Here is a 17,298-nt window from a genome sequence, read left to right as displayed (position 1 = left end):
TAGTAAAGTCATTAGATTAATTACGAATAAAAACTTAAATCACCTGACGCCCCAAATTTTTTATTACATTTTCTTTCCTTTTTTTAATTGATTCACTGCCATTGACGGCTATAAACGTCAAAAATATATATTTTCTTTTTCTATTAGTTTATAACTTTTTTTCCCCCACTTTTGTTAACAAGAGTATGAAAACTTAGATTTTTTCATTGTACATTTAGAACAGATATTAAATTTGTGATTAATCGTGAGTTAACTGGCGAAGTCATGCGATTAATTACAATTTTAAAATAATAACTGCCTCTTGCCCCTAATTTTTAACAATCTTTTTTTTAAATGAATTTATGGCAGTGAATGAGTTCATCTGTTATCTTTATCATCATCAGGCAAAATGAGCCAATCACATACCGCCACACAGCTTCCTCATCTGTATCGTGAAAAATTAAATGAAGAGACCCCTGTGACTGATTTTCCCTCCCTTTTTTTTCAGTGTTGCCATTGCTGTTTTCTTGCTAGCAGTGTGAGGCGTTCAGTCTAAAAAAAACTCTTTCAAAACAGGATTTAAAAATACAATCATCACTAAAATCTATGGCTGTATTTTAAATGTTTATGTTTGTAGGAGCACCCCCCCCCCCACCCCACACACACACACACATAATCCACCTTGAAAAATGAGCCCCCTCTCGACATAGATTAATTTTTTTTTTGTCTCCTCCCCTGCTCAGCCAGCAGATGGCGACTCTTAGCTTTGACTTTCTCAACTTCCAAATTCCATGTCAGAGCAGTTAGACTTCTGTGCTGGCCTAAGCCCTGAATTAATTTCTGATACTTGTTCCATTAAATACAATGAGAAATGTTTAATTCAGTCCTTATAATCTATTATTGTCTTAATTTCCTAGCATTTGTCTTGGCTGCACTGGTTAAGTAAATTTTTGTGGGTTGCAAGCTCGTGACTGGACGCCCATGACCAACAAGTGTTACACTATGAAATTGTGTTAAAATGTACAAAATGATTTAATTGATCTTACTTGACTGGGAGTTCAGCACCCCTAAACCTCTGACCCTAGAACTGCCCCTGGTGGCTGTTATATGCAGTATATATTTTTGATCCAGTGCTGGCATGGCAATGTAATCAATGATGGACGAAGGTTTTCACAGTGGTGAGCTCGAGGCAAAAGTAGATCCAAGTCAGGGTAGCAGGCGTGATCTCAAAAAATCATTTATGAAAATAAATGTTCATCAAAGAACCTAAACACTAGATTGACAAAACCCCCTCCCTCCTCTCGCCCCGCACCCAAAAAAGAAAACCCTCACAAGTGCAGACTTGGGGCAAAGTGACATGACAAATGAAACGTGACGTAACGATAATGACGCGAGAGACTCAAAGAAACCATTGAACTAAATGCAAACAAATTGACGTGACAACAAGGTACACCTGGACATGACAAAGTGACTGGAGGAAGCTGATTGGTCGACACAAGGAACAGGGCTGACGAGAACGGCCATAACGTGAAACAGCATAAGTTCCCCCCCGAACCCCCACTCCCTGAGCCCAAAGAACTTCCAACTAGTGTTTCCCAACCTTTATTGAGCCAAGGCACATATTTTGAACGCAAAAGCAAAATTTCACGGCAAGTCATCAAACAAAACTATCACAAAAAGTAAAACGAGTGAAATATAGGGAGTCCTCGAGTTACGACGTACGCGACCTACATCGTTTCGACTTTACGGCGCCCGTGCCTCGCCCGTAACACCTTCTTTTTCATTAGTTTCCCACAGTAATCAACCATTTTAAAGTCATTTAAAGTTGTGTTGTTGTTACCTCAGCAACAGGCGTCCATCGAGCTGGTCAGCTCGTCATCAAGCACGTTACGTTTCCGTGTTTTAAGTTCCCATTAGCTCCGCATTGCCGTCCGTCAGCAATGAATGTCCGTGCGGAAACACAAAATATTGGTTCCGGCATCTTCCGGGTGTCGCAGATATGTTTTTTTAAATTAGTGTACAAAGTATTTTGATGTAAATTTCGACTTTAACGGTGAAATCCAACTTAAGTCAAAATTGGAGTTACATCACTAGCGTAGGAACGGAACTCGTCTGTAACACGAGGACTCCCTATAATAATGATTTCATTTCAATTTACTCACAAAGTTGAATTGAGCACAAAGCTGACATATTCAAAGGAAGCTATCATTTATTTTGTTGCATGAATGGCAACAGCTTTATGGCACCTTCGGCCATTTCATGGAAAAGCATTTAGTTAAAGTGGCTGTCACTATATGTTGGCAGTATAGATTGATGAGCATGATTTCCAGTGAATACCTATTTTTCAGCACAGTTAAGCTCAAAGCGGATAATTTCCTGCGGTATTCCTGATGATGTCATAGCACAATAGAGTGCCATGTTGTCTTGGTTGGGAACATGACGTAAGCTTACTAACGTAGACTGTTTTTAGCAATGGGACTGTTTCTTCAACCGATCAGATTTCAAATTTGCCTCACGGGCAGCTGGCCTATAAAAACGTGAACATTTTCCATCCACAGATCTCATACTATGTGTGTTTTCACATACTTGATCAATGAAGGTGATTCCAATTCTGATTGATTGAGTTGGGTTAAGTCGAGGGATGCACCGAAATGAAAATGTTTGGCCGAAACCGAAAATAAAAAATGCTTGGCCGAAAACCGAAACGCCGAAATAAAATTATGCAAATGTTTACTATTATTGCATTTATTATAATTAATTAAAATTAGAATATTATTATAAAATATTTATTTAACACTGGCAATTTTACAAAGCACAATATAAATTGTATTGTGCCCACACCGCAGACATGTTGGCTAATGGTACATTAAACACCAAACGAGGATTGAGCAATTTCTGGCGGTGCGATTGCACGTTATAGTCAATGTAGTTCGCACAGGCAGGGACGGATGCATAATTACATTTATACTATTATTTATTATATTATTATTTATTATTATTTATTTATTATTATTTATATATATATAAACATTTATATTCACCAACGTTTAAAAATTAAAAAAAACATTTGTTCGCGCCAGCTAATCGGCTTCGGAAACTGCAAAGCTACACAGCGTCTTGTACAGGTCTGTCGCCACCCGTAGATAGCGGTAAGTGTTTCCGTGTTTACAACTGTTGATAGCAATAGTGCTAGCATTAGCTAAAGTATTCAGCACGGCCACCCGAATGCCGGTGAAAAAGTGGAAGCGTTCGAGGGTCACTTAGGAAAAAAAAAGAAAAAAAAAAGGAAGGTGCTGCAGGAGAAAGAGTGACTCACCTGTACTGCAGTACACGGCAGTTCTGTCTTTATTCGATCCGCTTAAATGTTGTACACCGAGCGACGCCCCTCTCCTCTGGCGTGCGCAATGACCCCAAACTCGCGGTTGTTTGCTTACGTAACCACAACCTATTTCGGCCATATTCTTTCGGCTTTAATTTTATTTTGACTGAATGCGACGAAATTTTTCAGTGGCCGAATATTCGGTGCATCACTAGTTAAGTCCCCCCTCAAAGTCCCAATTCCGAATGCAAACTGCTCTCTTCCCAAAAGCCATAATGTTAATATGACAAGTCACAAAATGTTCTGGTGTGACTGCTTTTCAGGAGCTTGTGAATCTACTCTCTCTTGGATTTAAATGTGGAATTCTTGGCCCTCACTAGGTGCTTACAAAGACATCTACAGGAAAGCCACAGTGATGCAACCATTACAACACAGAAAAGCGCAAGGACTGCGATCACATCCAGACAGTGATAGGCGTACCATGGCAACTTGTAGGACTGTGTGCGCAGATGTGCCGCACCTCTGTGCCTCATGACGTACTCTATCCAGAAGACGGCAGTGTCGATGGGTTTCATGGGTTTGTCGCGATTAAGTTGGGAAAGTTTGATCATGTTCTGCTTGTAAGGCTTCTGTGGATCGAGAATATTCCTCAGGGAAGCGGTGAAAGATTCCACTTCGAGCGCCGCTACGTCCACCATCTCGGCGCCTCCGCGGGCCTTCATCCGCAAAATGTTGTCGTGCTGGTCAAAGATGAGCGGAATTCCCAAAATCGGAACGCTGTGGTAGATGGCCTCGTATAGGCCATTAGTACCACCGTGAGTTACAAAGACTTTGGTCTTGGGATGACCCAGTAAGTCGTTCTGAGGCAACCAGTCCACCAGCAGGGTGTTGTTCCCCAGAGTGGCGGGTCTCTTCCCGATATGCCTCCACACGACCTTCTGAGGCAGCCTGGCAAAAGCAGAGGCGATGATCTGGGATATCTCAGGGCCGAGGTCACCCAACAAAGTTCCTAAAGTCATAACCACCACGCCGTGTTCGCCAGAACTCTGCACAAAGTCCTCCAAATCTGCCGGCAAAGGCTTGGCGGGCTTCCCCTGAAACCCTCCGATGTAGACCACATTGGGCATGGTGGGACGAGGGAACTCCAAAGTGAAGTCCACCCTCATCAGCCAGATATCGGCTTCCTGCATGAGAGACATGGCGCTGACGCCACCTCCGAAATAGCGATCGCACACGGCCTCGTAAGGCGGATTGGACACGTAGTGGTACATGTAAAGCAACGCGCCATGATAGATGACGTTGTTCATTCTTTGGAAGAAGTCCATTTTGTCCGAGTAATGGGAGAACAGTTGAGGAACGTAGGAAAGAGGAGACGGCGCAATGGCAAAGTGTGCGTCTCCGTTGAAAAGCCAGCGCACATTAAAGACCATGGGGAGGTTCAGATAGTGAGCCAGCAGCACCCCACCTGGAAATACCGGGTCTGTCAAACAAAGATCATATTCACTTTCTCTCAGCTCCTTGATTAGAGTTTGATTTTCAAATATGCTGACCACCATGTTGGCCACAGCTACATGGGTCTCCCTAAAAAAGCTGAAAATGTTCCTGTAAAACTCCACAAAAGCCCACAGCGAGCCTCTGTGCCGCCAGATCTCAATGGACCTCTCCAGTAAGGAGGTCATGTGGTTCTGGCTCTCGATGTTCTTGGACTCCTTGTGCATGATGGTGATGGAGGTGTAGTGGGGCGACTTCTCAGTTATGTACCAGCTGGTGGAGGCTCGCAGCACTGTGATTTCGTGGCCTTGAGAATGAAGCGCCTCCACCAGAATTTTCATGTTGAGCCAGTGGCTTCCTTCAGTGGGATAGACCAGAATTTTCCCGCCCCAGCAAGTGGCGGAACACAGCAGCAGGAGTGCCAGTCTTGGATACGGTGCCATTGCTGAAGAGGACACACAGACACATATTTAAAAAAAATTATTTAGTTTATCTTCCGCCGTTCATTCTGTGCTGCAGTAATATACAATATATGTGAGCCCGAAATCTATTTTTAGCCTTGTTGCTTGTTATTTATTTAATTTTAACATCTCTTTCATTCAAAATAGTCACTCAGTGTAAGTTACGTTAACTTCCTGCCGAGCACATACAGCCAATCACTGATGCAACTAGCAGATGGCCGCGTTGTTTGAACTAACAAGACAATACAGATGCACTAAACTTTTGCTTAACGAGAATATGAGGTCAACTACAGTCATATCAAACGTTGAGTTGAGCTATTCTCGCGATGTGAATACTTAGATAGTCAATACAGTTTATGTAGATCGAGGGAGTGTACAAACCCCTTGGAGGACACATCCACTAAGGGTGTGGTTCTAGAACGTGAATCAAATGTAGTTAAGTTACTGAGATGTCAACTTGCCGTGATGTGTAGACCGGTACCGGACCGTGGGCCACTTCGGACTGGGCCGCGTCGGGCCGCACAGTTGAAAGAATAAAAAAAAACTGCACTGTACTTCCGGTTAATTGATTAGCTGAGATAAAAAAATATTTTATTTTGAAAAGTGACCGGATTCTCTCGTCTGTTGACGCATGTCAAGATGCTAATTATCTGAGTCGCTTAGCGCTGATGCTAATCGACAAGTTAGCAAAACGAGTACAAAAACAGACACATTTGGAACGTTTCTTTGCAACGGAGAAAAGTTGAGACAACACAGGAGTCTGTGACCAAGAAGAAAAAGAAAGGCGCATGGGCTTACAGCTGCAGGTGATTCCCACGCACGGTGGCCCGTTCAGCGGCGAGCGGCTGTTGATTTAGCGTTATGGTGAGTGAGTTACTCATGGACTTAGATTTGTTCTGTGGTGCCTTGTTATGTTGGCGCATTTAAGGAGGGCGCTGCTAATATAGTTACATAGAAATGTGGCTTCACCCCAGTTTTTGTGTTGCTCGTATCATTCACAAGCATTACCATATTGAAGTGTTGTTGTTACCCTTGTTATGGTGTTTGTGCTGCCAATATAGGTACATAAATATACATAGTGGATTTGCGTTTGTTGTTGTAGCTTTTTTTCAGCCGCGGAACCCCAACTTACCCCCCCCCCCCCCCCCGCTTTGAAGTTCAGTTTGTGCATTGTTTCATTCATTCATTACCATTCTTTTAAATTATTGACCAAGCTTGTGAAGTTAGTTCAAAGTTTTTGTGGTGTTTGAGTATTGTGACCTCTTGCTGAGGGCATGTTGAATAACAGACCTCGTGACTGCAGACCAGACAGTCAAACAAATTCACACCGAAAAAAGCTCAAATTGGATGATAGAAATGACATTTATATACACAATTTCTTCAACTTTTAACTTTTTAAGCTTGTTCTTTTGAAGAATGTATTGATTTTTATTTAATTATTTTTTACATAAATTACACTTATGTAGGGCATGTTTTGTCGCAGCTCTCAGGAATCAGTGAAATATTAACGATAGTACAGTCACACTCTGGCAGACAATTCTAAATATCAACCGATTTTGACGTGCTATTGTAGTAATAAATGTTTTCAGATTATTGTTGAATTAACTACTACATGATGATCCATGATTTCCTTCCCCCTTCCCCTCCACCAAAACTTTTATGTTGTTCACAGGACTTTAGATTTATATGTGCGGCGTTTTTGGCTGAACACTGCACAACATTGTATAAAGTCACGGGAATTAATTATTATTAATGACAGCAGCTTTACAGCTACACAGCTATATCAATAAAATAGTATAGGCTACCTATGTACAGACGGACATGCGCGCACATCATGTAAGTCATTAAATGACTTGCTGTGGTGACCCTGACTGATGAGGACGAAAGTCAAACGATTCCTATGAAACAAACATGCTCTTGTTGAACTCATTCGCTGCCATTGACGGCTATAGATGTCAAAAATTCATTTGAACTATTTCTATTAGTTAAACTTTTTTATTGTACATTTAGAACAGATATACAATTTTTGATTAATCGTGAGTTAACTAGTGAAGCCATGCGATTAATTACAATAAAAAAAAAAATCGCCCGACGCCCCTAATTTTTAATGATTTTTTCTTTATTTTTTTAAATCGCGTCAGGCGATTAAAAATCTCAATTGTAATTAATCACATGACTTCAATAATTAACTCACGATTAATCACAAATTTTATATCTGTTCTAAATGTAAAATTAAAAAACTTTTTTTTTTAAGTTTTCATAACAAAAGTGGAAAAAGTTGAAAATTTATAGAAATATTTCAAATGAATTTTTGACGTCTAAGGCAGTGAATGAGTTAAACATCAAGCCCGTTTCTTTTGGCTTTCCAGTGCAACCTAATAAAATCACAAAGGATGTCAAATCAATGCACGCTGACGATGGAAGGAGTGCTTATAAGACCAATCTGACAAAAGCAGGTTGTTGAATTTTTTTTTATTAACGTGGGATAAGCCCCTTGTGATGCAACATCTCGTTTGTGAGGGGGTCCCACACAAAAAAAAAATACAAAGCAATCTATAACGACACATCAGCCATAAAAGACAAAAAATCAATAAAAATAAAATAAATATACAATAACACTTAACAGAGACAACCTTAATCACAACACAACAAAGTTTTAATTATTTGATAATAATAAAATAAAGATTCTCACCTCAGGTCTCGTCAGCCACTGACTCCCGGTGTCTGCCGTTGTCACTTAGTGCTTTTGCAGAGCTTGTGTTCCAAGAAGAAGTCAATGTGTAACTTCTCCAATCTCCTGCTTGTTTGTCCAAATCCCTCCTCTGGGTTTCCTGCACACTTTCCTCTCTAACCAAAACAACATCTGGAAATCATTGTCATAATAATCCATCTGAACACCATAAAACACCTTCCGCCAAAAATACTTACGCTGATTCCTTTGACTTGTCAATTTTTTATGCTCAGTTATTCAATTGGTCACCTCAGACAGGCCACACTGTTCAACAATGTGATAGCAAAAAAAAAATCATATAATTTGGTCTTATTATTTAATATGTTAACGTAAGCCCTGATTATAAAATGACCTACAGGTCTGGTATCATAACTGCAGTTTAATGTTTCAAACAAACCAATCTATGTCAACATCGGTAACAAATTGGACGAGTTATGATGAATTTATTGAAGCCAAAAACACAGTTACCGCCATACAAGTGAATGAAAGAATATGCCAGGGACTCCCGCTTCAAGATGGCGGCGAGGAGGACTGCACATTCTCAACACCGAGGCTTGGACAGCCCTTTGGCGTCAACTTCTGTTGTCTTTTAAAAGTGCTATACAAATAAATTGGGATGGTCATCTTTTTGACTGACACATCAAAATATTGAATGTACGGTGGTAGAGAAAATAATTCAAGTTATCATTGAAGACATTTTGCCTGTTTTCTCTAAATAGCCGTGGCTGCGGAGTGCAGTTCAAGGTGTGCCGCCACGAGGGGTGGACATAAACGTTTGATTCCACCCACACGGATTTTACAAAATGGTTTAAACAACAACAAAAAATGTCAACAAAATTTGCCGATTTAATGATGCACTGTCTTAGGACATAACATTATTTTTTAAAACACATTATGGAGCTTTGAAAATTAGAAACACTCAACCCTCAGTCAGCTGGGGCGAAGCTAACTAAACGGTTTGACGGAGGAAGTCAAAGTGCAGTACTACATGTCCCCAGCAGATAGCGCATCCCTGGACGGTTGAGGTTAGTATTTAGTTTTTGGTTAGTTTTTAATTTTCATTGTTCATTAAAGTGTTCAAACAATACTGTAGGCATGATGTCAAAAGATGGCACCCAAAGCCCCCACCCAGGGCAAAAGTTAAACAACAAAGAATGAAAGAAGAAGGCACTTTCAAAGTTGAAATTCCATGTGGGCGGAGTCAAACATTTAGGTCCACCCCTTTGCATTCAGAGCTTGTTTTCTCAGTGGCTCTGCCTTGGTTAAATAACATAAATTTGGTTGTATACTAGTGGTGACACTACATTTATTTTCCACCCAGAAATATATCTGGCATTCATGATAGTAAATATGGAGGACCAAAACTGCCAAAATTTAAAATAAACAAATGACTAAATAAATAAATAACAAAAAGTGAAAATAAAAATGGATAGAAAAAAATATAATTCAAAAATTTAATACAAAAAAATATATACATTGAAATAAAAACAACAAAACAATATATATCCCTAAATAGATAAATAAAAGTAAAAAATAGATAAATAAAAGTAAAAATAAATACAAAAATATAAAATGTGATTCAAAAAATGTCGAAATAAATACAAAAATAACTGTATAAATAGAATTAAATATCAATTAATTAATAAAAACGCTCTGCTCTCACATTTATTTCATGCTGCAGAAGCTCTGTCAAGTCGAAATGTTATTCAAATGAAGGGGCGGTCCTAAGCGTGTCGTGGGTTGGGCTCCGCTATTGCAAACTGCCTTAGAGCAGTGGTGCCCAAGTCCGGTTCTCGAGAGCACCTATCCAGTCTGTTTTCCATGTTCCCCTCCTGCAGTGCAGCTGAATCTAATGATCAGCAAAAGCCTGATAACGATCCTGATCATGAATTAGGTGTGTTGTGGAGAGAAACATGGAAAACAGGCTGGATAGGGGCTCTCGAGGACCGAACTTGGGCACCCCTGGCCTAGATTATTTATTTTAATATTTTTTATTTTTTATCGTTTTAAATTTTTGTATTTATTTTTACTTTTATTTATTTATTCAGGGCAATGTTTTTTTTATTTCCATTTATATTTATTTTTTGCATTTAATGTTTTAACTATATTTTTTTATATCTGTTTTTATTTTCACTTTTTAGTCATTTATTTATCTTTAATTTTGGCAGTTTTGGTTCTCCACAGTTAAAGATGTCTGTTAGCAGAACTTGAGGGACCTAAAATCCAATTTTGCTTTGGGCCCCATAAAGGTGTGGACCAGCTCTGGTCACTACTGCAGACAGCTATTCAAAATCTATTTTCTTTGTGCACTAGAATGGACATTGATGTGTTATTCATTACACTGCCACCCACTGGCCAACCAATGAAAATACAAAAACAAAAAAAACAAAAAGTATTGAGCTATCTATTTCTCTCTCTGTCTCTCTCTCTCTCTCTCTCTCTCTCTCTCTCTCTCTGCCTGTCTACATCCACGTAGTAACACTTAGTGACCTTTGCACTATTTAGGACCCGCCCTCTGCATGCTGACTGTGTGTGTGTGTGCGTGTGTGCACGTGTGTGTTATGAACTCCAGCCCTGGCAAACGTTAAAGGGCATCACCAGTGTGCTGCTATCGTATGTCCATGTGTCATGAAAAGAGGGCCGGGGGGTGAGTAGGGGGAGCCGGGTTGGCCGTCAAATAACTTGGGGACGAGAGGTTTGATGTCTTTAAAAAGAGCGTCACTTCTTGTGTGCCGGCCTGCGTGAGCTCAGCTGACGGCCGCGCGCGATGGAGCTTTCCCAGCTGGAAGACGGGGTGAGATGCAGGTGCGACAGCACAGGTGAGATGGAACGCAAGTTGCAGATGGCACCGCCCTACTTGGAGTAACATTTGCATTCGGGTGGCATGGTGGAATTGTGCGTAGACCAGTTCTGAGTTTGGGGGTTTGGCCTTTCCTTGTGGCAGGTACTCCAGTTTCCTCAATATTCCAAAATCATGTTTGTTAGCTTCATTGAAGACTTTGAATTAGCAATAGCAAGCCTCTTGGTCTGCTTGGCAACACTCGGACAACATCAATATAACACGGCTAGTTAAAAGTCAGACCCCAGAAATAAAGTCTTGCGGTATAATATTTGGCTTATTTAGCAGTCAAGAAGCACAAAGTGGTCTGATTGCTTTTGTTTTGTCTTTTAGCAGGCTCATTGCTGACGTTGCCCTCGCTTGTCCCGGTGTTGCCGAGCAGAGCGGGAGCCTTGTTATTGCCTTGAGTTGCTAATGAAAACTTGCCCTTTGGAACATATGATAAGCAATTAGACTATTATATGGTAATAGAAAACCTGACTTACTCCTTGTTTTCCCCCCATGAATAACTACCAAAACAAAAGAGAATAGCAACAACAACAAACTCGACACAGTGACAATTGCGTCACAAGTAACAAGCTCTGCAAGTCGGCTTTCTGGGGGTGCAAAGTGCAGCGATGCGTCTGTTATCAGTTGAGAGATTTGTCTCCCCTTGTTGTCAAAGCCTCCTTTGCGGCACATCTGGGAGGTGTGACAATAAAGAAACCAGATCGTGGCAGACGCGCTCTTGACTTAACGCCAGTCAGCTAATGGCTTTTGTCACAGAGTTGCGCAACATCTCGCCACTATACCGCTCTAACGTTGGTCATTTCTGTCGTCGTGCTTTGCCACACGGAGCAAAGAAGCCATTAGAAAAAGGCTTATGGGAAAGTTCAGGGGTGGCAAAAGTAGTCATACTCGGTACTTAATTAGGAGCACACATACTTCTGTACAAATACAAGTACTAAGTTACCTCCTTTACCAACATAAAAGTCAAATGGTACACTTTGAAATGTACTTAAATACTTAAGTAAAGAGTAGGAATGAAGTTTTACTGTCAATTATTTGCTAATGTGAACTGACGAACAGGAAAAAAAAATCTAAATGAACTAAAGATAGCAGATGAAAGTACACATTTGGCTGTATGTGCTTTTTCAGATTAGACGGGCAATTTGTGGAGCGGTAGAAATTTTTTTTTAGGCCGGCACAAAACATTTCAAGAAATCTTATAAACGACATCAAACAATTCTCTTAAACAACTCCACATATGTGAAATCTCTTGCTTCTCAGAATCCGTTGCACAATCTGGTTCATGTTCCTCCATGTCGCCAAGATTTTAATGAAGATCTCAACTGTGGTTCACATGACCTCTTTCTACTTACGTCATTTTTTTTATGTTGTGTCATCCTCAAAAAGTTAACAAGCCTATTTGAACAAAGTAAGGAGTAGAAAGTTCAGATTTCTCTTTTTTTAAATGCCAGGCGTGAAAGTAAAAAAATGTCGGGATGTTGCTCCGTGTTTTGTCAGAGCACCAGAAGGAGCACTAGAAATCAAATTCCACCCCATCTCAAGAAACAAAACCAATTGGAACATAAGACATGACTCAAAAATAAATCCAGGATTAGTAAATTAACGCAAATACAAATTCACAAATGCAGACAGCGACACATTCCATTGTAACAAAAAATCTTCTTTTTATTCTCCTCATCAATGCCTATCCTAATCCTTTAATCCGGGAGCGGCATGGCTCAGTGGTAGAGTGGTCGTCTCCCAACCCAGATGTTGCAGGTTTGATCCCATGCCATTGTGACCACGTCGAAGAATACTTATAATACTGAACCCCCCTATAAAGGAAGTACCATGTACTATTCGCTCCAGAGATTTAGCTAATACTGAAAAAACGTGACTTGAAATACATTATTTCATTATCTTCCATGATGCTAATATTATTCATTAAGAGCCACTGCGCCACGCCCCAAAGACCATTCCCTATTACTCTCCAAACCCAAACGTAGGGTCAGAGGTTAGAGGTTAAGCCTGAGCTACCCCTGTCGCATTGCCTCTGTTTTTCACAATTAATCCACGCTTCACTTTCCATACCGCTTATCCGCAGACATCCTCTCCCAGCTCATTTTGAGCAGGAGGTGGGGGCTCGACACCGGACTGGTCGCCAGCCAATCGCAGGCAAGCATTGTCACTCACATTCACACCTGTGGACAATTTTGATGACGCTAACGTGCCCACGTTTGAAATGCGGTGGACTCCTGGTGGGCACGTTTGTACTCCAGCAATCGAGAAGGCTGGACTTGCGATGACCCGAAACCTTACAACTGTGAAGGAGACACGCTAACGACAGTAGCGCCATGCTGCCCCGTTTGCCATCTAATCATCGCCTTAAAAACCTCCACAGTGGCGTGAAATGCGATGCTGTGCTCATCTCAATTCATCATCTGTTCTTTAATTGTCTAGACGTGAGACTGGGCAAGCAGCTGCTTCCCCACTTCACAATTGCACGCGTAGGATACGCGCAGCTGCAGTCTGACATCACCGTCCGCATTTATCGCAAGACATTAAAAACACGAAAGAGACACGGCTTCCTTTCCTCCAGCCGAACGTGTTCAGTGTCGCTCCTCTGCTTAGTGACTTCGAATGAATCCGGGGGGAGCACATTAGTCTTCAAGTGTTGAAGTCAACCTGAACCTCACCAACTTGTCTATAAAGTATGAAAGCGCACGTGGCTCTGCCAATGTGGAGGAAACATTTTGACTGGCAAATAGCTTTGAAAGTATTTGCAAATACGTTTAAAAGTACCTGTAGGCTGAATGCTAAAAAGTTAGCATTTTTTCCCCATAATTCCACAGTGCATTAACTTGTGCATATAATAATTTTTTTGTTGTTTTTTATTATTTACCATACATTATACCAATAGGTTGATAAATTAAAAATGTAAACATTGTTGATTCTTAATTTTTATGATTTATTACCAATTCAGAAGTGCATGATTTTGCAAATACGGTTAAATGTACTTGTAGGCTAAATGCTAAAAAGGTAGCATTTTTGTATTGACTTGTGCAAATGTGAAAAATGCTTCCTTTTTTGCCCTACTTTATACCAATACATTGATAAATTATGTAAACATTGTTGGTTCATATTTTCTATGGTTTAATACCAAGTTTTCAGTGCATGTTTTCCGTTTTTAGCATTTAGCCTTAAACATATTTGCAAGTATGTTGGAAGGAACAAATAAATAAATAAAAATTTAAGCCTGTACCCCAATAAGAAGCGAACGTTTGCAAGGGTTAGCGAAGGTAGTGAATGCGCGCTCTTGTCAGGGTTCGTTCAAGGTTTGCAAACACCACGATCCCTTGCTTAGTCACATTTTTACTCCGTCAAATTAGGCTTGTAACTTCTTACAACTTCGGTAGATGACAACAGGACTTTAAAAAGATGCAAATTAGAGAGAGCTAAATCCATCTGCTTTTGAGATATTGATTGATTGAGATCTTGAGGACTAATAAGGGAAAATAATTGGGAATAAACTGAGATGGGTTTGGCAGGTCATTATTCCAGTACACATATTTTTGGTGACATTTTGGCAATTGACAATAACGTGTCCTGGCTCATCAAAGGTTGTGAAACAAACAAACGCAGACGAAGGCACCACAATGCCCGCCGGCTTTTATTTGTCGCGTCTTGGTCATGCTGCATCCCTCACATGCTGTCGGGGGACCCAGACAGTGTTGGGGCCACGCCAGCCAGACTAGACCGAGCTGAGACTCGGTAGGCTCACTCACTGACGCGGCCCTTTTAACGTTTTGCTCATGCGGCATAATCCATTGATAATCGAACCGCCTGGAGGCCGACAGCCCCCCCGCCTGGGCCCACTTTGACACACGCGCGCGCACACACACACGCACGCACACGAACCTTCTGGATACGTTGGCGGCACAAACGTCTGCAGACTGAATTGTAAACGACGGACACTTGTTCATTTCAATCAACAGCAGAATCACGACTGGGTAAGAGACAAACACATACCGTATGTCTTCTTTCGTCTTGGATGAGGTGTTTGCAATAAAATAAAAAATCCATATTCGTTAAAACAGTCCTTGTGGCTTGACAGTATGTGATAGGTGATAGTTATAATATTAGTTGTTATACAAGAAACTGCTGTCCCAGAAAAACAACCAATCAGAGACAAAAGGTGTCACTTAGGACTGTCAGTGTCATTTAGTGTGCACTCATGGGCACACTTCTGCTGCCTCGCAAAAAAAAAAGATGGACATTTCAAGTTTTATGTGATAACAAGATAAAAGGTAAGCCTGAGGCCACCCAAAGATCTGCCTAAAAATAAAGTAGTAGTTGGTGTCAAGGAAGTACGTCACTGGTCGTTTTTAAAAGTAAACTGAAGACGCTTAGATTGGATTCTGTCCTTTTATGAATTAATTCATTCATTTATTTAAAGGGGAAGTCATACTTAAACGTTTCTTGACAATAATGCGCTATATATGACCTCACGAGTCCAAACATGACATTCTGATTGATATTACATCTGTGGAATATGAGTTACGAAGCAAAATCCAGTCGTTTTTATCCATCTCAGGGGGAGGCCATTTTGACACTTGCTGTCACCTGACGATGACATCACAGTTGCTCAGGCCATGACCAATCACAGCTCACCTGTTTTCTGAAGACGAGCTGTGATTGGTTGTTACCTGAGACCTAAGCAACTGACAAAATGGCCGCCTTCTGATAATGATAAAAACAGTTGGATTTTTGCTGCTTAACTCATATTCCACTGATGCAATATTGCCAGAATACCATATTCAGACTGGTGGGGCTGCATAGAACATATTATTGTCAAGAATTTTGGAGGGTGGCTGACTTCCCCTTTAACTGTTTTAACAAATGTATTGAGCTCAACTTCATATTTTTATGTCCCTGTTTTTAAAATGTTATATTATCTTTGATTGTCCTAATCTACTGTATAAAGAGCTGATCGTAACGTAGCGCTTCTTCATTTTTCTTTCTTGTATGTTATTGCAAATGCAAAAGCATGCATGCATGTGTATGCGAATGTGTGTTAACAGTCCTGTTTTTGTGTTTCCTGTCCAGAAGAGACCCCCGAAGAGTCTAGCCCTCAAAGAAAAAAACTGTAGACCACATCAAATCGTGTCTTTCTGTTTTCGTTTCGTAGCATCAGTGCCGCAGCTCTGCAACTCTCCCACGCTCATCGTCATGGTGGGCCTGCCCGCCAGAGGGAAGACTTACATCTCCAAGAAGCTCACCCGCTACCTCAACTGGATCGGGGTTGCCACAAAAAGTCGGTTTGGCAGCCACAACTACGTCAACTACGTGAGCTCCGCCTTATTGCTCTTCATTCCCGCCAGCGTTCAACGTGGGCCAGTACCGCCGGCAGGCCGTCAAGACCTACGAGAACTTTGAGTTCTTCAAACCGGACAACGAGGAGGCCATGAGGATCCGCAAGTAAGGAGCGGCAGCTCAAAGCCACTTGTTGGTCTTGTGAGAGAGGCGTCACCGTCATTTCTTGCTCTGCAGAGCTTGTGCGGCCACCGCGCTGAGAGATGTTGCAACCTATTTCGCCGGGGACCAAGGTCACGTGGCGGTGAGGCCGACCAACGTTCAAACTCATGCAAACGCTACTGAAATACACGACAAATTTTCCATTTGCTACTGAAATGCTCTCTCACACTTACTAAAACCCTCTCACACATACTTCTGAAACACTCTCATTCATGCCACTGAAAAGTTCAGACATAATTTTTTTCACTCACTCACAACTGTAACTTTCTCATATCCACTACCAAAATGATCTCTCACACATATTGCTAAAACCCTGTCACTCACATGAAAAAAAAATGCTCACATGCTACTACTGTCACTACTGAAACATTTTTCAATTATTTCGACTACTTTTATGCTCTCTCACACTCACTACTGAAACATTGTCATTCACGCCACTGAAAAGCTCTCAGCCATGATTATTTTCTCTCACACACAACTGAAATGCTCTCTCACTCAAATACTACTAAATCCGTGTCACTCATATGAAATTAAAGTGGTTAGACGCTACTGGAATACTCTCACACTCACTGCTGAAATTATTTTTTCACTTAAATTGACTACTTAAATGCACCACTCTCATTCATGCCACTGAAAAGCTCTCAAGGACATGATTTTTTTTCACTCAAACACAACTGAAATCCTCTCACATTGCTACTGAAATGCTCTCTCAGCGTAAACTGCTAAAACCGTGTCACTCACATGAAACTAAAATGCTGTCTCACTCATATGTAACTGATTCCCTCTCACACAAACTACTGAAACACTCTCATTCATGCCACTGAAAAGCTCTCAGACATGATTTTCACTCACACACAACTGTAACTCTCTCACATCCACTACCAAAATGATCTCTCAAACATATACTGTACTACTAAAACTGTGATACTAAAATGCTCATACGCTACTGAAATGC

The 17,298-nt window shown here is 40.9% G+C and overlaps 1 protein-coding gene and 1 pseudogene across 4 annotated transcripts in view; one reads left to right on the top strand and one right to left on the bottom strand.

Moving 5' to 3' along the window:
* Positions 1-17,298, top strand: part of pfkfb1 (6-phosphofructo-2-kinase/fructose-2,6-biphosphatase 1) — a 34,658-nt gene that overhangs the window by 10,381 nt on the left and 6,979 nt on the right. Inside the window, exons 1-4 of one of the 3 annotated variants that reach the window (XM_086069056.1) lie at positions 10,532-10,800; positions 15,997-16,122; positions 16,190-16,286; positions 16,359-16,425. In XM_086069056.1, coding sequence (XP_085925182.1) covers positions 10,749-10,800; positions 15,997-16,122; positions 16,190-16,286; positions 16,359-16,425 — 342 coding nt within the window. In that variant the 5' untranslated portion in view covers positions 10,532-10,748. Of the gene's footprint in view, positions 1-10,531; positions 10,801-14,661; positions 14,819-15,996; positions 16,123-16,189; positions 16,287-16,358; positions 16,426-17,298 lie in introns of those variants that run through there. The other 2 variants (XM_086069059.1, XM_086069057.1) reach the window with 2 other exon arrangements.
* LOC147179696 (UDP-glucuronosyltransferase 2B20 pseudogene) lies at positions 1,566-8,062 on the bottom strand (annotated as a pseudogene). Its single transcript, XR_015094088.1, has 2 exons — positions 7,943-8,062; positions 1,566-5,234 (listed from the first exon to the last, which is right to left on the bottom strand). The product of XR_015094088.1 is annotated as a UDP-glucuronosyltransferase 2B20 pseudogene (transcript).

The sequence above is a fragment of the Leptonotus elevatus genome, chromosome 2, assembly GCF_054856555.1.
Source record: "Leptonotus elevatus isolate MCC_2025b chromosome 2, RoL_Lele_1.0, whole genome shotgun sequence".
In the NCBI taxonomy this organism is placed as follows: domain Eukaryota; kingdom Metazoa; phylum Chordata; class Actinopteri; order Syngnathiformes; family Syngnathidae; genus Leptonotus; species Leptonotus elevatus.
This window is presented reverse-complemented; position numbering and strand designations above follow the sequence as displayed.